Source organism: Osmerus eperlanus, chromosome 19, assembly GCF_963692335.1.
Source record: "Osmerus eperlanus chromosome 19, fOsmEpe2.1, whole genome shotgun sequence".
In the NCBI taxonomy this organism is placed as follows: domain Eukaryota; kingdom Metazoa; phylum Chordata; class Actinopteri; order Osmeriformes; family Osmeridae; genus Osmerus; species Osmerus eperlanus.
In genome coordinates, this window is record NC_085036.1 from 859247 (window position 1) to 883639 (window position 24393).

A 24393-nucleotide genomic window follows, 5' to 3' on the forward strand; every position below is an offset into this window, starting at 1 on the left:
AATGTTTATTTTAACGATTGAAAACAGATAACGCTACATCATAGACCACTGTAGTATGTGTTGCCCGGGCAACACAGGCTAATGTCATGATGCTAATACTTCAGTGAAATATTAGACTACTGTTTCCGAAAGTTGATGTACTTCCTTAATAATATCAGCTTATACTGTACATTACACATCACAATTGTGTGTCATATCACAAAGTAAAATGAGTAAATAGTTATCACCCTGGCCTCTTTGCTTGTGGCGTTTCTGCAGCTGCCTTGCAGTAAAGCTATAGTTAGCCTAGCTATCCCCCAAGTTAACAGATGCGAAACGAATGTTCTGCCAAAGGTAGTCACGCGTGTTTTCGTGACGTTAGTGACGTAGTGACGTTAGTGACGTAGTGACGTTAGTAACGTCAGTGACTGTGGCTAGCAAATTAGCCACCGTTAGCTTCACTTTTCGCCACAAAAACTTAACTTCAGCCTAAACCATGCAACGGAACGTAAATTCCAATACAAGCAACTCAATCGCTACCAAGACGAAACTTTTGACACCTACGTTGTCTATGTAGGCCAAATATTGACTGAGTTTTAGGGGGGCGAAAATAAACAATAAATAATAATAAATAAATATATATGTGAGAGAACAAAGGTTGTGCTCTCGCCGAAGGCTTGAGCACACCCAATGAATGTCAAGAATGTGCATCACTGGAGCCTACTGTACTGACTACTGAGGATAGCAGATGGTTGGGGGTTGAGGCTAACTCGTTTAGCTAGCTACATAACTAGGGGACAGGTAGTTGGATATGGACTGTCCAGCCTTAACATGGCAGCTTTCACGGATAAAAACAAAACGCAAATAGCTAGTCTTTATCCAACAGTCTAGACTAGTCAGTGACTGGCTAGCTAGCAATGCAGAAGTATCACAGTAGCAATCCATTGCTAAAAAACTAACAAAAAAAAGCTATCCGCACAGCGAGTGACCAAGTTAAACCCCTGTTAGCCTAGCTAGCCGGTGAAGATTACGATTAAGTCACAAATAATGATTTCGAAAAAACTGTACCTTTGTCAACATGGACTGAAGGTCGTCGTGTCCAGGGTTATCCGACAGTAAAAGCTGAGTGCAGTCATTTAGTGTCTGCTTACACTGTCTTATGAAGTTCCTTGTTGCCATCTTCTCATCCTTCAAACTTCTGTGTGCTGGGCTAAACTTGTTTTGAAATCTTCCGCTTCTACAGTGGGGAGGAGCTGGTACTTGAAAATACAGGGAAGAATCAAATCACACTAGCCCAGATAACTGCAGGAGGAGCTAGGGAAATTGTGGGCAGTGATTTGCATGTGGCGTTTATTTAACGCATGCAATTGCACGTGTAAATATACAGGCGTTTATTTAACGCCTGCAATTGCACGTGTAAATATAAAGGCGTTTATTTAACGCCTGCAATTGCACGTGTAAATATAAAGTCGTTTATTTAACGCCTGCAATTGCACGTGTAAATATACAGGCGTTTATTTAACGCCTGCAATTGCACGTGTAAATATACAGGCGTTTATTTAACGCCTGCAAGCGTTAACTAACGCGTACATTCATGTGTAACTTTCGCCTGCACATTTACGGCTGCAGCCGCTTATGAAACAGCTGCAGGCGCTTCCTAAACGGGTGTCCAATCAAAAATACGCGTTTAAATTACGAGTACATTTGACCCTGTCGGCGTTCTATAAAATAAACGCGTGCTTTTTTGAGACGTGTCTATCAAACCACACGAAATTAACGCCTGGTTTGGCTCAATCAGCGTCTGGTTTTCCAAAATTAAAGTCTGCTTGCTTGAATCTCCGATGGGAAATTACGGCAACAATTGTAACATCTAATACGTAAGTAAAGTAGGTCTTAGAATGCTCGTGCGAGCTAGGCTACTATCAAATACAATGCTAGTTAGCTATTAGTATGAAGTTGGTGGTCACAATTGCAATACTCTATGATATAACAATTGGTGCAGAGACAAATAAATGCAGTAATATCAGGCTGGCTGGCTGTCTGTCTGGCTTGGAGCTTTGTGAACTTCCCTTGCACTGCGATTGCGTGGCCTCAGTATTGTGCGCAAATGCGCAAACTTAGATGGTGGCAATATACAACTGTTGTTAGGCTAATCTTCAAGTCAAGTGTATTTTATTGTCATTTTCAATTGCATATGGTTGTACATAATAAAAACGAAACAGAGTTTCAAGTTCAAGTCTTTTAATGTCAGATGCACAGACCAACACAGGGTCAGACTGTGCACTGAAATTCTTAGGACAAGACAACGCAAAGCAACCTGGCATAACATGACATATAAGTACTCAGAACAAGTGTACACCTATGACAAGCTAACATATAATAAACCTCCTAAATAAATTCAAAATAAACACTAAACCTATTCCCCCAGGACCATGGTGCCATATAAAACAACATATAACAGTAATTGGTGCCAGTGCAAACGTATGTAGCCTACAGTTACAGGACAGTATGTTCAGTGACAGGACAATATGTACAGTGATTGGAGGTAGCAGTTATGAAGTGATAGGTTCTCGTGCCAATATATTGTGATGCCAATTTGTTGAGCGGTCATCTTCCTTGTATAGACCTAGAAAAGTGAAATACACAGCCAAGGTGACAGAAATAAAGGTTCATCGGCTGTCCTTCACATTCACACACTGTTGTCTTTATACTTAACAGATCATCTATGATGTCCCAAAGGCCCAACTCCTTCTCAGGTCACCTTCTGGCAGCAACCATGCAGCTGGATTTCACTGTGCAACCAGGCCTACCCAAGCTGCTGCTGCTGGGCCCAGGGTTGATTGTAATGGCACACTGGGACTTGCAGATGACCTGAAATACATATTTTTCTTTCTGCTGTGTAAGATGTAGGCCTACTGCTTTTAACTTGAGTTGAATGCTATTAAACACTGCCATGGTCAGCAAACACTAGCCATTGCTCTACTTCAGAAAGGATACTGTTCACTGCTGTATGAGTCAATAGGACATTACCTGAATGACTTGTAGTGATCGGGAGGTTATGCCTGTTCTGATGATGGTATAAACCATGTTAGATTGTTGGCTCTCTGCATTGTTTGGGTCTCCTCTCTCTGTGTTCTGTTTCTGTGTCTTTGGTTCTGTTGCAGGATGGCAGGCAGGTAGAGGAGCTGTGATTGCTGCAAGGGCACACCTGTGACCTGTGCCTTGGTCCTTAATAAGCTGTGCCCTAACAAGCTGGGTCTCTCCATTATTAGCAGGAACATCAAATCTAATCTTCCTATGAACCCAGTTAACACAAAATATTGTACACTGCTAATCATCAGCTAACTAAATGGTAGGTGAATAGACAATCAAGCTTGATATGGTATAGTCATAGCACTGTTCAAAGATGTCCAACCTAAGTTCTCAATGTCAATGTCAGCAGAAAAACACGAAAGAGCAGAAACCTGCTCTCGCAATGCAGTGTTAGTCTACTAATAAAATAATTGTGATAATTTTTCAACTTTCATTTATCTTCATTGCGCCCGCTCACTAGGGATGATTTTCCTTAACAAATTACGCAATGCGCCCTCTACTTTTATGAGGTGACCTGACGCTCAGGTCGTTGACCCTTTAGTGACACCATCTATATGGGTAACACCATTTTCATTATCTGGGAAATCACACCATAATATTTTGATACATTTCCTTCTCATGTAATACACTTTCCCCTACATTCAGCCTAATAACATACTCCAAACTAACACAATGTACCATCATTAGGCAACAGTGTCAATTGGTAACGGGTGAAAAATACTAGATTTGAACTGAACTTCCAATCAAGGATACGACTGCAGATGCATTGATTACAGAGAACTTTAAAGAATTATAATAGACATTTTTGTAAGTCCAACGGTAATATCTGTAGGTTGCCACCTACACTCAGAAGCCAATGCTACTTAGAAACCCTTTTAAAATCAAACACTCTAAAAGTAAGGTTATACAATTTAATTTGATGTCTTTAATTCAAATATGCCTTATGTGTTACAGTGTGTGGTGGCGTAGGACCCAAACGCAGGAGAGTAGCCAGACATTGCCTCAAACAAAGGGTTTATTCTTTTAATTGGGAAACAGACAGGGTCAGTAGCGGTCCTAGTACATATGGCGCCCTAGGCAAGATTTATCAACAGCACCCACTCTTCATGCTGCCCTAGGCGGCTGCCTATGTCGCCGGAACCTGCCTAGGGAGACTGTCGTGTGACATCTACTTCTGGATAAGTTTATGGCAGGCCTAGTGTATGGAAGGCCAAGTGGGTAAGTATTAAGACGCCCCCGTGTGTCAACCACGCGTAATTGACGCCGACTTTGCATGCAAAGACGGCGTCCATTACGCCGACTTCCATACAAAGTCAGCGTCTTTTTCGCCTAAAATCGAACCGTGTCACGTGACACGTTCAAAGCACACGTCTAAATAAACGCGTGCTTTTTTGAGACGTGTCTATCAAACCACACGAAATTAACGCCTGGTTTGGCTCAATCAGCGTCTGGTTTTCCAAAATTAAAGTCTGCTGGCTTGAATCTCCGATGGGAAATTATGACAATAATTGTAACAACTAATACGTAAGTAAAGTAGGTCTAAGGATGCTCGTGCGAGCTACAATCAAATACAATGTTGGTTAGCTAGTTAGCTATTAGTATGAAGTTGGTGGTCACAATTGCAATACTGTAGGATATAAAAAGGGGTGCAGACAAATAAATACAGTAATATCAGGCTGTCTGGCTTGGAGCTTTGTGAACTTGCGCTGCGTTTGCGTTGCCTCAGTATTGTGCGCAATTTGGTTTCACTGCCAACATCCCTTAAAGTAAGAGGCAATGCGCAAACTCAGTTGGTGGCAATATACAACTGTTGTTAGGCTACTATTCAAGTCAAGTGTATTTTATTGTCATTTTCAATTACATATGGTTGTACATACTAAAAACGAAACAGAGTTTCAAGTTCGAGATGCACAGACCAACACAGGGTCAGACTGGGCACTGAAATTCTTAGGACAAGATAACGCAAAGCAACCTGGCATAACATGACATATAAGTAGGCTACTCAGAAGGCAATAATATGACATATAAGTACTCAGAACAAGTTAACAAGTTGTAACAGTAATTGGTGCCAGTGCAAACGTATGTAGCCTACAGTGACAGGACAGTATGTACAGTGATTGGAGGTAGCAGTTATGAAGTGATAGGTTCTCGTGCCAATATATTGTGATGCCAATTTGTTGAGCGGTCATCTTCCTTGTATAGACCTAGAAAAGTGAAATACACAGCCAAGGTGACAGAAATAAAGGTTCATCGGTTGTCCTTCACATTCACATACTGATGTCTTTATACTTAACAGATCATATACTGGACTGGGGGTCAGATGGCTGAGCGGTTAGGGAGTCGGGCTATTAATCAGGTTGTTGGTTCGATTCCTGGCCATGCCAAATGACGTTGTGTCCTTGGGCAAGGCACTTCACCCTACTTGCCTCGGGGAGAATGTCCCTGTACTTACTGTAAGTTGCTCTGGATAAGAGCATCTGCTAAATGACTAAATGTAAATGTAAACATACGATGTCCCAAAGGCCCAACTCCTTCTCAGGTCACCTTCTGGCAGCAACCTTGCAGCTGGGTTTCACTGTGCAACCAGGCCTACCAAGCTGCTGCTGGGCCAAGGGCTGATTGTAATGGCACACTGGGACTTGCAGATTACCTGAAATAAATATTTGTCTTTCTGCTGTGTAAGATGTAGGCCTACTGCTTTTAACTTGAGTTGAACGCTGTTAAACACTGCCATGGTCAGCAAACACTTGCCATGTCTACTTCAGAAAGGATACTGTTCACAGCTGTATGAGTCAATAGGACATTACCATTACCTGAATGACTTGTAGTAGTGATCGGGAGGTTATGCCTGTTCTGATGATGGTATAAACCATGTTAGATTGTTGGCTCTATGTGCATTGTTTGGGTCTCCTCTCCATTGTTTTCTGTTTTGTCTTTGGTTCTGTTGCAGGATGGCAGGCAGGTAGAGGAGCTGTGATTGCTGCAGGGGCACACCTGTGATCTGTGCCTTGGTCCTTAATAAGCTGGGCCCTAACAAGCTGGGTCTCTCCATTACTAGCAGGAACATCATCACTGTTTGCTTTTTAGTGTGTAATGATTCTCTTCACTCTACACTTGCACTGATCCCACACCCATTCCATACACTTCTAATTTACCAACCATTTCTTTGTAAGCACTTTTTATTAAATAAATACATTGTTATCCTTATTACCGTGGCTTGTCACTTCCTGAAGTTCTTATCTAATCTTCCTATGAATCAAGTTATGACAGCATTAAACAAGCCCTGGTTGGCTACACACCTCATGTCGGGCTTATACAGATGTGTGTATTGGCACTGTATTGGATATTCAATTCTTCTGCCTCTTTCCATCTCCCTGGTCCTCCCCCAGCACCAGCAGCTCCCTGTCCCCCTGGTCCTCCCCCAGCACCAGCAGCTCCCTGTCCCCCTGGTCCTCCCCCAGCACCAGCAGCTCCCTGTCCCCCTGGTCCTCCCCCAGCACCAGCAGGTCCCTGTCCCCCTGGTCCTCCCCCAGCACCAGCAGCTCCCTGTCCCCCTGGTCCTCACCCAGCACCAAGGTTGTGCCCAGAGGCCAACACCTGTGACATAACCCTGAGACTGCCCATACACACAACCCATGTACAGTTCAAACAGTACATGGAGTCTAGGATAATACAGTCACCAACCTTTGGGCAGGCATAATGTCACAGCCACAAACGTGACCCCGTTTTTGGTTTTGCCCTGCCCTACTGTGTCTGTGTCTGCCATTGTCTTCACCTGTGTCTCATTCAGTGGTTTCAGTTCTTGTTTGTATTATCATGTCCACCTGTGTCTTGTTTGGTTCTGTGTATTTTAGGTTCCTGTTTTGTGTCCAGTCTTGTCCTTACCCTTGTTAACGTGAGTACCCTGTCCAGTGCCGGTCCTTCCTATAGGCGACATAGGCAGCCGCCTAGGGCAGCATGAAGAGGGGGTGCTGTTGATAAATCTTGCCTAGGGCGCCATATGTGCTAGGACCGCTACTGACCCTGTCTGTTTCACAATTAAAAGAATAAACCCTTTGTTTGAGGCAATGTCTGGCTACTCTCCTGCGTTTGGGTCCTACGCCACCACACACTGTAACACATAAGGCATATTTGAATTCATTAAAGACATCAAATTAAATTGTATAACCTTACTTTTAGAGTGTTTGATTTTAAAAGGGTTTCTAAGTAGCATTGGCTTCTGAGTGTAGGTGGCAACCTACAGATATTACCGATGGACATACAAAAATGTCTATTATAATTCTTTAAACTTCTCTGTAATCAATGCATCTGCAGTCGTATCCCAGAATGGAAGCTCAGTTCAAATCTAGTATTTTTCACCCGTTACCAAGACACTGTAGCCTAATGATGGTACATTGCGTTAGTTTGGAGTATGTTATTAGGCTGAATGTAGGGGAAAGTGTATTACATGAGAAGGAAATGTATCAAAAGATTATGGTGTGATTTCCCAGATAATGAAAATTGTGTTACCCATATAGATGGTGTCACTAAAGGGTCAACGACCTGAGCGTCAGGTCACCTCATAAAAGTAGAGGTCGCATTTGTTATGGAAAATCATCCCTAGTGAGCGGGTGCTATGAAGATAAATGAAAGTTGAAAAATTATCACAATTGTTTTATTAGTAGACTAACACTGCATTGCGAGAGCAGGTTTCTGCTCTTTCGTGTTTTTCTGCTGACATTGACATTGAGAACTTAGGTTGGACATCTTTGAACAGTGCTAGTTCATGACTATACCATATCAAGCTTGATTGTCTATTCACCTACCATTTAGTTAGCTGATGATTAGCAGTGTACAATATTTTGTCTTAACTGGGTTCATAGGAAGATTAGATTTGATGTTCCTGCTAGTAATGGAGAGTCCCAGTGTGCCATTACAATCAACCCTGGGCCCAGCAGCAGCAGCTTTGGTAGGCCTGGTTGCACAGTGAAATCCAGCTGCATGGTTGCTGCCAGAAGGTGACCTGAGAAGGAGTTGGGCCTTTGGGACATCATAGATGATCTGTTAAGTATAAAGACAACAGTGTGTGAATGTGAAGGACAGCCGATGAACCTTTATTTCTGTCACCTTGGCTGTGTATTTCACTTTTCTAGGTCTATACAAGGAAGATGACCGCTCAACAAATTGGCATCACAATATATTGGCACGAGAACCTATCACTTCATAACTGCTACCTCCAATCACTGTACATATTGTCCTGTCACTGAACATACTGTCCTGTAACTGTAGGCTACATACGTTTGCACTGGCACCAATGGTCCTGGGGGAATAGGTTTAGTGTTTATTTTGAATTTATTTAGGAGGTTTATTATATGTTAGCTTGTCATAGGTGTACACTTATTCTGAGTACTTATATGTCATGTTATGCCAGGTTGCTTTGCGTTGTCTTGTCCTAAGAATTTCAGTGCACAGTCTGACCCTGTGTTGGTCTGTGCATCTGACATTAAAAGACTTGAACTTGAAACTCTGTTTCGTTTTTATTATGTACAACCATATGCAATTGAAAATGACAATAAAATACACTTGACGATTAGCCTAACAACAGTTGTATATTGCCACCAACTAAGTTTGCGCATTTGCGCACAATACTGAGGCCACGCAATCGCAGTGCAAGGGAAGTTCACAAAGCTCCAAGCCAGACAGACAGCCAGCCAGCCTGATATTACTGCATTTATTTGTCTCTGCACCAATTTTTATATCATAGAGTATTGCAATTGTGACCACCAACTTCATACTAATAGCTAACTAGCATTGTATTTGATAGTAGCCTAGCTCGCACGAGCATTCTAAGACCTACTTTACTTACGTATTAGATGTTACAATTGTTGCCGTAATTTCCCATCGGAGATTCAAGCAAGCAGACTTTAATTTTGGAAAACCAGACGCTGATTGAGCCAAACCAGGCGTTAATTTCGTGTGGTTTGATAGACACGTCTCAAAAAAGCACGCGTCTAAATAAACGCGTGCTTTGAACGTGTCACGTGACACGGTTCAATTTGAGGCGAAAAAGACGCCGACTTTGTATGGAAGTCGGCGTAATGGACGCCGTCTTTGCATGCAAAGTCGGCGTCAATTACGCGTGGTTGACACACGGAGACGTCCTAATACTTGTCCTTTTGGCCTTCCATAGGCGTCTGTGATTGTCAGGCGTAGCGACGGTTGTATGTTGTTCTGGAGTGTGAGGGCACTAATTACGCCCCATAGTGGTACATGCCAGTGCCTCTGCTGGTACATGACAGTAGCTAGTGGTACGTGACAGCGCCCCCACTGGTACATGACAGTTACTGTTCTGTTGATAGTGGTACGCAAGTGTCTCGTGGCAGTTGCATTGGATGTCTTGCAGCTTTTGTCTACTGTCATGTAGCCTAACTGCCCCGCGGCCATTTTAGAATATAATTTTTTAAGTATGTGTGGCGGCCTGCGGAAACCCGTGGATGTCGCGGCCGCTCATTGTTGGCTATAAGCCATAAAATATCGAAAATCGTTTTCTGTCAAAATTGAGATTTTTTATGTTTTGTATAGTTAACACCCTAAACTTCATTGTAATGTACAAAAAGTATATGATTACTTATGAAAAACGATTAATTTCAACGGTTTTTGGACATGTCAGCTAGCAAGATTTTCAAGGCCATGTCAAATCAAATGCTTAGTTTGCCTGCTCTTTTGAGTGCTGCAGCAGCCCATAACAACTGATCAATGAAATAACTTGCTGAGAAGTTATTAATGTAGCCTATACTTAAACTGACATTCACATTCACAACGTCGACGAACAAAAGGATTTTCTCCCATATTACTTTTTGACACAGGTCGACTTTAACCCTCGTGCTGCCTTCGGGTCACATGACCCAAAGGTTCATAACGAACCATCGTTGTGTTTACCCAATTTTACCCAATACAAAAACAAATACAAATAATTTTCTTTTAACCATTCCAATGTGGGGGGTCTGAGACAGCCCGACAGTTAAAAGAAAATGCTTCACTTTGTTTTTGTATGAGGTAAATTTGTCGCAATACGACGGTGGGTCACAATGACTGATGGGTCAGAATGACCCGAAGATAACACAAGGGTTAAAATGATGTAACTTCAGATGTGATAAAGATATCTGAGTGATTTAAACAGATTTGTATCCAGGAGAGTTTGTATTTTCCAATATGTATAATACCTAGAAAGTACATTTGCAATCATAGGGTGTCATTTATTGACAAGGTGCTTCATATGAAAATAATGAACTATTATTAACAACTATATTTACTCAGAGTATCGAAATGCAAATGTAGGCTACCTATATTGACTTCAGTTATTAAAATTAATGATATACGCCACTAGTAGGCGCTGATAACAACACAACGATGTGAATTACAGACAAGAGTCTACAACGGTGGCTCATGTGCACGCTTAAATTCAGTTACTCTGAGTAAAATAATTTGTTACTAATTCATTACGTGTGTACAAGTCTACATTACTGGTAACACCATTACACTATATGCAATATAATGTCTAAATCGACTACTTTGTATGGTGAGCTTGTAGTGAGACATCAAAAGTATGGTTTGGAGTCTGTTAGCACGAACAGTTGAACTTATTTTTTTAAATAAAAGTTTATAGCCTGTTCTCCTATTCTAAAATGGCCGCGGGGCAGTTACACGACAGTAAACAAAAGCTGCAAGACACCCAATGCAACTGCCACGAGACACTTGCGTACCACTATCAACAGAACAGTAACTGTCATGTACCAGTGGAGGCGCTGTCACCTACCACTAGCTACTGTCATGTACCAGCGGAGGCACTGGCATGTACCACTAGCTACTGTCATGTACCACTAGCTCCACTGGCACGTACCACTAGGTGCCAGTGGAGGCACTGGCATGTACCACTAGCTACTGTCACGTACCACTAGCTCCACTGGCATGTACCACTAGGTGCCAGTAAAGGCACTGGCATGTACCACTAGCTACTGTCACGTGCCAGTGGAGGCACTGGCACGTACCACTCGCTCCACTGTCACGTACCACTCGCTACAGTACAGTTTCAGTTCTAACCGCTACTGGCTCGCGCGTGTGTCAAGTACCGATACAGCGGGACCACCTGTCCCGCTGTATCGCAAAGCATTTTCAATATGGGATGTGCGGGACAAGGGGTGAAAATGCTGTGCGACACAACGCAAAGCGCGACAGGTGGTCACCCTAGTGTCAAGGGGCAGGATGAGTCTGAGAATTTGGAGCACGCGGGCTGTGGAGCAATTCAATTGAATTCAATCATATATTGACATATCAAGGTGAAATTTCGTATGGTACTTCAGAATGATGTCATCTTGAAGGCAAAGGTTTGAAAAACCATCAGTCAAAATTGTATTTGATTTATTAACACAAAGATATTGTGGCAATGTGGACATTTACATAAATACACTTTCAGCCATTTTGTATTGCATTCCTTATTCAATTTCACCCTATAGAAAGACATGTGTTCTACAAATCTGTAACAATTTTCAAGTCGATTGGATCTATGGTTCATGAGGAGAAGGGTTTTGAAGGTTGTACCAAATTTGGACAGTACAGCAAAATCTATCATGGCGGACCTTATGGGTTCTTGAGGCTTTTTTGTTCCCCATGAGAAATAAGGCATGTAAATTTTCAGGCATTTTGGAATAATGGGGCGCTGGGGAAATCACGTAGACTTTGGGCGTGGCTTATAGCTCCACCTATGGGCGTACATGGGCCATTAGTGGTCTGGGAGTAGTGAGTGACCTGTTGTATCATTGGGCCAAATTTGAAAAAATCGGGTCAAGGACTTTTTGAGCTATTGGGCCATTTAGCAGAGAAGAGGAAAAATAATAATAGGAATACTAACAAAAACAATAGGTTTCCTCCTACCGGAGGAACCCTAATGAACTGACAACATAAGTTATACGACTTACAGTTCTCAAGGACGCACACACGCAATCTCAACTGCAGTGTGAAGCGCGTGTCCGTGCAATTCTCCGACATGCACTCTAACAATCACTGATAGACGGCCTAAAATGTTGTACAGCCTGATTTCTGATACCATGGCGGCAGAAATGTAGCCATAGAGGAAACACTGCACTATATATTATCATTCCAGGTTAAGAATACCAATGGAGGCTCCGTTGGAAATCGTAAATCAAACTTTTGTCAGCATTTTGAGTGAAAATTTCATTTGCATTTGTACAGGTGTATTCGTGCACGTCGGGCTGGCCCTCGCAGCGGAACGACAGTTTACTGGCCGCTCTGTCCATTCGCGCACCTCAAAGTTGCGTATTGATCAGACAACAAGACACGCTTATCAACTCAATTACTATTGATCAAAACAGAACGAGAAAACATACTACTTGAAACTTACTATTGAGAACATATTCGCTGACATGCATTGCACGCGTGATGAACACAGCTTCTTTTTTTTTTCATCGCAGATGACAGGATTTGTCATTGGCGCTCGGGAAAACTGCTTTGGCGCGCGCCAAAATGTTCTCTATGCAGGGAAAACCCTGCACTAACAGAAACCAGCAGACTGTTATAACATGATACAAAAGTGTATTTGTCACTAGCCTATTGATATTGCTCATAATATTAAGCTTTAACACACTTTGGTAATAATGTGACCTCTGACCTACACTAGTGTCACAGGCATTTCCTAGTCACACCTCACAAAGAACTAACTTATGGCTATGCAGGCATAAGCAAACAGCAACATGTCAGTTTATCAATGATACTAAAATCAAAATAATTCATAAAAAGCAAAATAATTCATAGATTCTCTATATTTCTCTCCTGGAATTGACCAAGGGTTATGTTCTCATTAGCTTGATATAGCAGGGGATAGATCAAACATTGTTTATTATTTTCAGAGTATTCCAAACTGTATAAAAGTAATAAAATAATCATTATATTTAATTATTGTTAACTGATCAGTGGTTAAGGACAAACCTCTTCAATACACAGTAGCCTAGGGCTGTAGGGTCAGAGGCTATACCTCCAAAACAAAATGTAAGGCTGTATCAAAAATTGGAAAAATATCAGTTAGTTAATAGTTAATAACATGTAGACTACATATTAATCTATTTTCAGTCTTTAAAAATGCAGTGTTTTGGCAACACAAAGGATAGAATGAAAGTGGCATAGACTGCAAAAAGATATTACGATATTATCCACTGCCTGTCTTGTCCTTCTGAAAGTTGTTAAATTGAATAGGCTGAACATCAACATGTAACATCAAGTATAGCCTATAATGTCAGGTGGCTGAGCGGTTAGGGAATCGGGCTAGTAATCAGAAGGTTGCCGGTTCAATCACCTGGATGTGCAAAATGACGTTGTGTCCTTGGGCAAGGCACTTCACCCTACTTGCCTCGGGGGAATGTCCCTGTACATACTGTAAGTCGCTCTAGATAAGAGCGTCTGCTAAATGACTAAATGTAATGTAAATGTGAACAATGAAATTTCAAAACCGATTGAACAATTATCACTTTTTGTGTTTTGTATAGATTTGTAAAAATGAATAAAACCAGAACAAGAAAATTTATCAACCGATTGAAACAAATTGATTTTTAAAATATCAGATCAAGTAATGATAGAAAAAGAAATAATCCCCCCTCTCCCTTATAACCCTAGAGACCTCCGCATCCTTATAAATTCTTTGTACAAGAACGTCCTCCTCTGCAAAAACCACAAAATCGCACCACTGCATTCCAGTGATAAGCAGCTGGCCTTGCACCTGCCAATAGTAGCTGTGGCCTGGCTTCAGGCGCCACTCTGCATGTGCAGGTACCCGCAGTCCACATAGCTCTTCACGTTGGGGCACTTCACCTCCACTAGCCCGAATGGTGGTGCCTCCGTTGGATCAAAAACGACACCATCTGGATGAATGACAAATCCTGATGGCCAATAGTTGACATTTTTAATGTGGGCATATTCTTGAATAGCTACTGGCTCCAGTGCCAGCCCCCTCTTCATCAAGGTTGTCTGAACCCCACCTTTGCGGATGCGTTCTGCAAGGTTCTCTGCAGAGCTGTGACCTCGGACATGGCACACCTCCCGGAACCTGGATGAGGTGAGCCTTATCTTCCTCAGGCTGTGCCATTCTGCACTGCCACTCTGTTCCCTTGTGGCCATCTCAATGGATCTTGCCATGTCGAAAGTGATGTTAAGCGACATGACGTTTAGGTGTTGTTGGTGAGTCCACACAAAGGAACATGTGGTTGGGTCCAGCCTGTGACCATCTAACAAAAAGGGGTGGTGGAGGGGGTGCGTCTGGGTGGTGGATGATTACCCTACTCACTAGCACTGGGTGCTGGTATGAAATAGGGCTGCCTTCTTGAACGGTCCCAAAGGCTGAATCGACGAGGGGGACATCATTACTTATGGAGAGTGTGGTAATTAGAGGAGCAAGGTCTGCCGTGAAGTCCTGGTATGCCTCGTCGACCTTCAGGACATCTGGGTCTGGCAAGTCCCCCTGCACTGCTTTGTAGCGCTTTCTCCTTTTAAAACAGTTATGTCATAATTTGAAAAAAGATTTACTCAAAACAAAAATAATCTGACAATGACTGCAGAATACATTATTACTTGACAGTGAATATTACCTTACACCATCAGCAGCTGTGTACTGTCTCGACTTGGGTTTTGTTGAGATGAAGACCATGTTACCCACTCTGCCTGGTTTCACACCCTATCAAGTAATCAAACAAACAAACCTTAAGGACAGAAGTTGGTTAGCCACCATAACATACCATCACAAAGTACAATAACTAACTGTAATAGATGTGGTAATGATGCGCCTGTTTTGTCTTCATTGTGCTTTGTAAACAAGGTGGGTAGAGTTTATATCCAATTTCAAAAATAAATGAAACATCAACTATTTGTTATTAGCCTTAGTTCTTAAGTACTTACCAGTCTTCGTGGTTTATGCAATCGCTGCGAGTAGGTGGTTTGCATGCAAACCACCTACTCTTCTGGCGGTGAATTGTTGAATTGTTGACAGACGTCAAAACTTGACGTCTGTACACATTAAAATGTAATATCTGTACACGAACGACAATTCAGACGTTTTGGCACAGTTGGCGTTCCATATTATTTAGACGGGTGCTTTGAACGTGTCACGGTTCGATTTGAGGCGAAAAAGACGCTGACTTTGTATGGAAGTCGGCTCAATGGACGCCGTCTTTGCATGCAAAGTCGGCGTCGGAGAGCTCTACGTGCACCTCCTGATTTTCCTGACTATCCGTCCGTCTGTCATTTTACGGATACCCCTTGGCTGTGATTGGTCCGTGTTAAGAACCGCTTGCGTCAGGGGCGGGGTTGCCGTGACCAACAAGACGAACAGAATCCTTTGACCGCCATTGCTTTTACAAAAAATCAAGTTTTTACAAATCATATTTTAGCTAAACAGTACATGTTAATCAGCATCTGAATTAAAATGTGACGAGAAATGGGCAGTGTAGTTGCTGAAAATGTGCTTATTTTATTGATGAAACGGCTAATTTGTAAATTTGCTCCGAGTTTTCGATAACCTAGCTAGCATCGCAGTGCAGCGCCACCTACTCTTCTGGCGGTGAATTGTTTTCAGCACCCACAGCCTTCGGAGTACTATAAATTCAACGAATCCGACTCCGTTACGGACGGAGTCGGAGTAGTATAATTCGGCCTTTAGCCTGGTTTTCCATCGTCATATAGTCTCTAGCTAGCTTTTGATCAGTCAGTGTCACTGTCGTGTGTAAGCATGACAAAGGGGTGCGGCTAACAGTGTGTTCACACTGCTGCGACGCGAAGACTGAATTTGAAAGTACAAAAAAAACACCAGGAGCACCGACAACGTCGGCAACCCTGCGCCAGGCGTGAACGCACTGCAAGGGCTGCATAGACGTTCATTTGGAATAGACCAACCGGCCTGGGGGAAAGGGGGGCCTGACAACCGTGTTGCTCAATCTTCTGCCGACATTTTTTATTAGTAGTAAAAAAAATTATAAGGCCAACGGTCCTCCGGCCCAAAAGCGCTTCGGCCTACCGGGAATTCATAGATTCGACGTATATAGGTGGCTGTGACGTAGATAGGTTGGGTTTTTCCCCGCCTATACAAAACCTGAGCTGAAAATGGGTGAGAAACTGTTCAACGGTCTAACTCCACATTTCAGTACGACAAAGTTTTCGCGCTTTGCACATGCTTTCAGCAACTAAATTCACACGTATATAATGTACTGAGAAGCAAATCATGGAATTAGCTTTACAGCATCTTTAAGTCTGGCCTTTAGCTGAGACATTCATTAACAGTCAGACTTGTACGGAAGCCATTCCAGCAATGTCTTGGCTGTGTGCTTCAGGTCATTGTCGTGCTGCAAGGTGAACCATCGCCCCAGTCTGAGGTGCAGTCTGGAGCAGGTTTTCTATAATGACCTCTGTATTTGGATAGACATCAGACTGTTCCTTGGACTTCATGTCTTTATTCTTATCCTGACCACAGCCAAGCTTCTGACTACTTTTGTAAACTATGGATCGTTTAAGATTTATGGATTCACAAAATTCTAAAAACGTGTAGACTAATGGGCAAATGCCAATTTCATTCATTTACAATTACATATACAACACAATCAAATGTGCTAAAAGTGAAAGGGTACAAATAACTTTTGAAGCCACTGTATTTAATTTCTATGTTCCATCCCACCAATCAATTCATATTACCACATTCATCCAAAACCATCTTAAGGCAAAAAACAAAATTCTATGCATTTTCTTTTCTCCACAATAAGTTTATCAAAAAGAATATATACACACACAATCCAGATTAAAATTGTAAGAAATTAAGAAAGATTTAAAGACAATGATGAAACATACTCTTAAACGATTTTCTTAGGGGTGTTGACATACTGTATAAAATCAATGTTGGAAATCAATTTAGATTAAAGAAAAAAAACGTATAATTTATGCTAATTTAGTCATTAGACAATGTTGGAATTCCATTAAAATGCATTATTTCTTGCATTCCAAGGAAACAATAACTCCTGACTGCTGTAGTGACAGATTCAATCTTGTTAGATGTGAGATTTCCTCAAGGGAGGAAGGAAGGTCGGATTTTAGAATATTTATACCGGGACCGGTATTGCATCTAATTTCATCCTGGCTCTTGTCACATAACTGGGAACAGAAAGGTCACCGCATCCCCATGACGAAGCTGGGTGCCTCTGCATCATCTTCAGTCTCTTTCTCCTGGAAATCCTCCTCACTACTGGAGGAAGTCTTCTCTGTTTCTGCCAACAAGGAAAACATTTTTGTACTTGTACATTATTTTATTTTTTTCTGTCAAATGGGCGAAGGGGGGGGGGGGGGATCTCTCCCATGTAGTGAAAATAGGACAAGGGGTCATAAATCCAAAACTATTTTGTTTTTAAGTAAAGAAAATCAATAAAAATGTATACAAATGCAATAACATCATAAAACATGTCACATATGACATGCAAGACCCTTATAATGTAACCCGTATAATGTGCAATTTTAGTACAGAACATCCCATAAAACATTTTCAAACAATCAATTGAAAGTGAAAGTACCATACATTGTTAGTTCTGAGGGCCATCCTTTTCTTCACAAACACAATAGTTAATAAGCACATCAAGGCCAAATCAAGTGTTTGACTCCATAAATGACCAAAATATAACAAAAATCTAAGATCTCAGTGTCAGGGACATTTAAAAAAAAAAAACAGCAAAATACTCAGATGCCAGGCTGGGCACTTAATGTCCAATGATAAAACACATCAAATAAACTTCTAACTTGTAAAATTGCTACAGCCAACAGCTAACACAGCCAGGCATCTACAGAGCTACACTCTGGGGGCATGTTCATGAGCCTCCATCATGTTCATACCCCCGAGTGTAGCGCTGCAGCTGCCAGGCTGCGTTACCTGCTGGCTGTAGCAACTCGAGCTACATAAAACCGATTGTTTTCGGGGGTTTTGGCCGTACTGCAAGTACTCGTTGACCTAGAGAAACTGAATTTCTTCCTTTCGTTTTTTTTTTTTTTTTTTTTACTCATGCAACGGATGGGATTTGTAATGTAGCGAAATACAATACGTCACTCAAAACGTAATCAAGTACATTTAAATTACCGATTTTTAAAAACGACTTAAAATACAAAATACAACAAAACTACTCAATACAGTAACGTGAGTAAATGTATTTTGTTACTTTCCACCTCTGGTCCTGTGTCATTCTTTTTTCTGCATGCCTTTCTGTATACCAGCTGTTGTTTCTTATGTATGTGTTTAATATACAATTCTGCTCTCTGAACTTAATGCCTCAGAGAGACATTGCAGAAAACCATTTTCATGTCTTTGATACATTTATTATTCCTAAATCCTACATATTGTCTTAGGTTACTCTCTCTCTCCACTAAGCTGACCGATGAATGCATATTAACTCCATAACCTAGACAGAAAAAAAAAAATCTTCCACACTTAACAGATGTTGTTATACCTTCATCTTGGGTAGATGCCAGCTTTGATTTCTTTGTCATCAGTTTCTTCTGCTTCAGCTTTTCCCTAGTGAAAACAAAAAAACAACGCAAATCCATGGTCAGCTCATCCAAAGAACAGTATGACGGAAACCCTTCCGACATCCATCTTTTGAAAGGCTTTTGGGCCTACCTCTTCTTCCTGCGTTTGGCTGTCCTCTCATCAGCTGCCAGTTTGTTTTCCTCAACCTTGTCTAGATAATCCAAATCCTTTCTTTGCTGCAAAAGACAATGCATAGAAAACATGTATATTCTAGAATTGCATCTGCAAGTACTACTCCAACAAAAAAAGATTAACGCTTTTCTCTTTTGGTCACAACATTGGTTGAACTTAATTATCAACCTTTTCAGTCATCTTGTCCAGGAAGTCTTGTCTTTGGTACTCTCGTCGGCGGAGGTGTCTGTACACATGAAATTCCCCGCTGCCAGCACCTGCACTGGAGCCTGACATAGGGGAGATTTGCATTAGGATTCATGTTAATAACATTAACAATGTAAAATATACTTTTAATTAAATTGTGACCATATATTAATTGTTAGCTTAGTAACAACAAGATACATTCTTGTATATTCTTGTTGTTGGTTGGCTGGTAGGTGGCATGTAACTGTATAAACCAAAGAGTATAGACGACAAGAGGCGAAGCGCTAGTGTGTTTTTGACAACTGCCCACTAGATGGTGCAAAGGTAGCGATGCAGCCATTTTGGACTGTAGCTGTTTATCATCTGAAGAACGCTAAGAATGTACTTGCGTTCTTGAGAAGAATGTACTTGCTTTCTTGAGAAGAACGTTCTTGCCAAGCATCTTGCAAGACCGCGAGGACGGGCAACGATTTGAGATGCGTGTGTTCTTGCAATGACTTCTGGGAAATCAGATGCGTTCTTGCATCACCATCCGATGCATCCTCGAGAAAAGGGGGGGGGATCAAGAACATTTCCGGGTATTTTTGGCGTTCTTGGTGATTAGGAAAACGTGGATTAGGGGTGGGCGATATGGCCAAAATCTTCTATCACGGTATGAGTAATTTTATATCACGGTTACGGTATATATCAGTTTATTACACGGCTGTTAATGCTGTAGAATGCTCCATTCACTTGAATGGGGCTTCCCAACGTTCTGCGGTGAACAATCTTTTCATATTTGACTGTTGCTATGCATATTTGACTGCTGTCAAGGGAAGTGGCCTTTTTGCCTCGGATTCACGTCTTTCGTAGCACTCCGCAATTAGTCCGGTAACTTTTCAACCCCAGCGTACTCCGTTGCTTAGCGACGTCAGCTGATTTGAAGCCTAAAGAATGTTCAACGTCTATGAAGTTCAACGTTTTTGGCGAACTATTTCTCTGCTGATCAACACTACAAATGGTAACAAATAAATTGTAAAAAGACACACTGTGTTAAGTTATTTTTTCAGCAAGTAGCCGTGTAATAAGCGGGATAATGTATAGAACCCTCCGCTTTGCGTTGGGGTGCTGTTCGCCCTGTCGGGGCTTATTTTCCTGATAATGACCGGCGTTCTATACATTATCCCTTACATATCTCATGTGAGTAGGGGGGTTATGGCATATATGCTTAATAAGAATGTATGAAATACATAATTTAAACCAATAAAAAAAATTAAATAAAAAAATACCGCGGTTGAAACGGTATAGCCAAATCTCTCCCAGTAGACACATTTCTACCGTCGCACGGTATATACCGTCATACCGCCCAGCCCTAACTTGGATTGATAAACAGCCTGTGAGTTAGTCAAAGAGTACTGAAGCACTTGCTGCCTCTATAAGAATGTAAGATGTTTAAGATGATGATTAAGAATGTAAGATAAGTATACCGGGCTCTGATAGAATTCTTTCACCAGACATTTCCTCAGAAATGTATTTGCGCAATTATTATCTGTAAAAAGTACTTTTATCCTAGGCTCATAGGATTTGCCACTGTTTATTTAACTTGTTCTCTTATTACTGTAATAATTTGTAAAGGGATATTTTAAATAATTGTGTTATAAATCTTTTGATAGCTGTTTATTTTAAATTTGCTACTAAAGTTTTTAGAATCCAAGATGTTACCCCCTATGTCCATACTTTGTAAAATTGACCATATTCATTTATCCCACCAGTCTTTTATAAAGATTTTCTATTTGATAATATAATATCTATTTTTCCAAATTGACATATTATGTGGACTAAAATTGTGTTTGAATATTAGTTTCCCTTATAGAAGGGCCTATTGTTTTAAAGGCAGCTTAGAAATTAGAACAAAGTCACATTGTAAAAGAAATGTAATGTCAATGTAATCCAAATATTGTAATGTATCTTTGGAGCCAGTTATTCCAAAGGACAATCTTTCGTTAATGGGGGTTAGCTAAAGATTGTCCTTTGAAGTATATAGTCTAATACTACCCCTAATAAAAGAACCACTCAATTGGAAATGACTTACAACATCTAAATTTAATATTAAGGATTGACCTTCAGGCTAATTTAGACAGTCAACACAAAGACCGCGGTGTACAATTCTGAATAGTATATTCTTACAAAAACCTTAATCTTCTTAATATATATTTTTTCATAAATAAAAGACACATTCAAATAATTATTTAAAAAATATATAATAATAAAAATTCGATTTTTGAGCTCAAAGTATGGGTTAGTTGTGAAGCAAAGAATCGTGATTCTGCATTAAATCGATGTATTGGCACAGCCCTACTCCACACCAGCTCATGACCACTCTGGCTTCAGATGACTTCACCAGCGCAAGATGGCAGCACCCGTATCCGGGATATTTTGGCTTGATTTTTGTACAGTGGGAGGAAGTGGAGACATGTCATCCATTCTTTTTACAGTTTATGGTCGCGACCCACCAGTTGAGAAACACGGTTCTAGATCCTTGCTACAAGATATATCTAAGAAACATAGATTTGACTGTACTTGTGTGTTGTTTTTTTTGTTATTAGACATTCTGTTGTTGCTTTCAAGGGTCCTTTGCAAACTGATGTATAATGCAACTTCCTGTCTTTCAGTGGAATTCAAAATAAAAGCTCCAAAATTGTAATTTCTTGATGGTCACACCGCATGATATTTCATAAAATGGGCATACTCAAACAAACTTTGTTTGTGTTATATGACAGAAATATCAATACAAGAGCACTGTAATTTCATATAAGACTACAAAACACTTTGGAAATGATGCCAAATAGGGCAGAAAATACATTTGAATACATTATGAGCAAAGTTCCAGAAGTTTCCAAAATAGCAGTCATGCCTGACCGGTCGCACCACATGATATTTTGACACTTTCAGTAACAAACAAATTAGAAATGCCATAAGATTTTTGAAAAATGAATGTGGTTACATAAAGGGGAGAGACTAAATATAAATATTTATATTTTCTATAAATCTAGACCATTTTTAGCTGGAGAAAATGCAGTCGGACAGTACATTTAGGCGTCATGTCATTGACTCAAAAATGAAATGTACGAGAGTCTGGTAGGAACAGGCTAGAACCCCACTCAGGGCTTCTGCAGGTTTCAGTAAGTCAAATTTAAGATCTTTTTAACCCTTGTGTTATCTTCGGGTCATTCTGACCCATCAGTCATTGTGACCCACCGTCGTATTGCGACAACTTTACCGCATACAAAAACAAAGTGAAGCATTTTATTTTAACCGTTGAGCTGTCTCAGACCCCCCACATTGCAAAGGTTAAAAGAAAACAAATAAAAATAATTTTTGTATTGGGTAAAAACAACGATGGTTCGTTATGAACCTTTGGGTCATGTAACCCGAAGGCAGCACAAGGGTTAAGACCATAAAGATCGAAATTTAAGACCTACACAACGTATTATCCAAATTCAAATCAAAGAAATTCTGAAAAAATCATTTTATTTAAATTAATTCAGTCATTGAAAAAGCATTAATTTTACACATAGGTTAATCACATTAGTAACATTCCACACCCAACATCGTGCCAAATCCCCAAAACCTTATCCCCAAAATAAAAATAGGGTAAAACAAACTTGCCCTCAAATAGAGAAAGCGTGTGACTCCAGCGCCTTCACAGTTCACACCCAATTAAATATTTTTTTGGCAAAGTTTGCAGCGAGCCTCGTACCTGGAGCTGGGTACCGCTTGTAACCAACAGCGGAAATCGCTGTGATCTAGCAAATGATCGGAGCAAATGTACAAATTAGCCGTTTCATCAATAAAATACGCACATTTTCAGCAACTACACTGCCCATTTCTCGTCCCATTTTAATTCCGATGCTGATTTACATGTACTGTTTAGCTGAAATATGAATTGTGAAAAGTTACAGCAATGGCGGTCAAAGGATTCGGTTCGTCTTGTTGGTCACGGCAACGCCGCCCCCGCCCCTGACGCAAGCGGTTCTTAATACGGACCAATCACAGCCAAGGGGTATCCGTAAAATGACGGACGGATGGATAGTCAGGAAAATCAGGAGGTGCACGTAGAGCTCTCCGAGGGGCTCGGAGAGGGCACGGAGAGGGCGTTCCTTGACGGAGAGGGCGTTACCTGTCTCCGTCTCCGTAAAAACGCAGAAGTATAAATCGGCCTTGAGGAGACGCAGACGTATTTCGCGGTCAGGTATTGCATTTATCACAGGATTTGTAGTTTTATCACCGCATACGTACCAACACCAAGCCTTTACTTACAAACAAGCCTTTATAAAAACGCTGCGGCCAGTGCATCTGGAAATGAACGAGGGTAAAACTTTTTTTTTTTGACTTGACTAGATTAAATTTAAGACCTCGGATGAAAATCTAGCCGTTTTAAGACTTTTTAAGGCCTTAAATTTTTAATTTAGAATTTAAAACTTTTTAAGACCCCGCGGAAACCATGGCACTGTACACGAGCAGAATTTTACTGCCAAAGTAGACTTGACCTATGAGACTGTGCCAAGCGCTCGCTCGCAGCTACCTGAACAACTCTCGGTTGTTGAATTTGTACGCGACTACTTACATCTTGCAAGTGAAAAGTGATGTGCTCCTGTTAAAGAATATAGTTATACGCTCGCGACTTTTGGCACAAATCTGACGCCAGTTGTTTTGTTGGACTGAATAAACGACTACAATTTAAAATGTTTTACAAAACTGAAATACAAGATGCACTTGCTTAGACAGTTATTGTTGAAGCTAGTGTTTTGTATATTATTGTACACAAGGGCTCAATGAACCGCCGGCTGCGAGTGCATCACGCACGTTAGGATGCAGGGGAGAGTACAACCTACCCATGACATCGCGCACAAACTCCGGAGGAGCCCTGGGGTTCCACTCTTTCGGTCGGTCTGGGATAGGCGCAGGTTTATCCTATAAAAAACAACAAATGCAAACCAGTTAGCTAGCGCTGGCCTTGTATTTGCCAAGCCCTGTTGTCTTACCAGCCACTAAACTCAATACAGCGACTAAAGCTAGTTCTATTTCATCGAGGTATTTGAGCCACCTAAAGTTATTCTATAATAAAACATTGCTTGCATGATCCAAAGTAGATTGGTAGCTATGTAGCTGTTATGAGAAGCCAGTAACCATAGCTTAGCCAGTAAAAAGCTAGTTACCGTAGAGATAGTACTGAAGAGAAGATAACCTGTCTAAACACTTACAGGATTGCGCATTAGTCTCTCCAACTTCAGACGCTGTTCCTCTGCAGGGGTTTTAGCTATGATCAAAGGTTGAGATTCCTTTCCACCTGGTTTCCCAGCTCTCCCATCTTTCTCCTTGGACGCCGCCATGATTCGAAAACTGTCTTCCTCGACAATCGAATGGGAGTA

The 24393-nt window shown here is 41.1% G+C and overlaps 1 protein-coding gene and 1 long non-coding RNA gene across 3 annotated transcripts; one reads left to right on the forward strand and one right to left on the reverse strand.

Annotated features, from left to right (window-relative positions):
* The first annotated feature begins 1714 nt into the window (after nt 1–1714).
* On the forward strand, nt 1715–4148 carry LOC134039618 (uncharacterized). The gene is made up of 3 exons (XR_009932805.1): nt 1715–1856; nt 2698–3331; nt 4027–4148. It is a non-coding gene; the product is annotated as an uncharacterized LOC134039618 (long non-coding RNA).
* A 12457-nt stretch (nt 4149–16605) lies between these two features.
* prkrip1 (PRKR interacting protein 1) lies at nt 16606–24393 on the reverse strand. 2 transcript variants are annotated; one of them, XM_062485544.1, is made up of 6 exons: nt 24226–24393; nt 23857–23935; nt 18965–19065; nt 18755–18840; nt 18585–18649; nt 16606–17354 (listed from the first exon to the last, which is right to left on the reverse strand). In XM_062485544.1, exons 1-6 carry the CDS (start codon nt 24352–24354, stop codon nt 17263–17265), a joined length of 552 nt encoding a protein of 183 aa, XP_062341528.1. In that variant the 5' UTR covers nt 24355–24393; the 3' UTR covers nt 16606–17262. The 2 variants fall into 2 exon arrangements, with proteins under 2 accessions (XP_062341528.1, XP_062341527.1); XM_062485543.1 differs by having other exon boundaries at nt 16626–17360.

Coding starts and splice junctions, on each gene's coding strand:
- prkrip1 (XM_062485543.1), bottom strand. CDS start 24,354: ATGGCGGCGTCCAAGGAGAAAGATGGGAGAGCTGGGAAACCAGGTGGA. Junction 23,936..24,225: donor AGAGACTAATGCGCAATCCT/GTAAGTGTTTAG, acceptor TGTTTTTTATAG/GATAAACCTGCGCCTATCCC. Junction 19,066..23,856: donor GTTTGTGCGCGATGTCATGG/GTAGGTTGTACT, acceptor CCCCTATGTCAG/GCTCCAGTGCAGGTGCTGGC.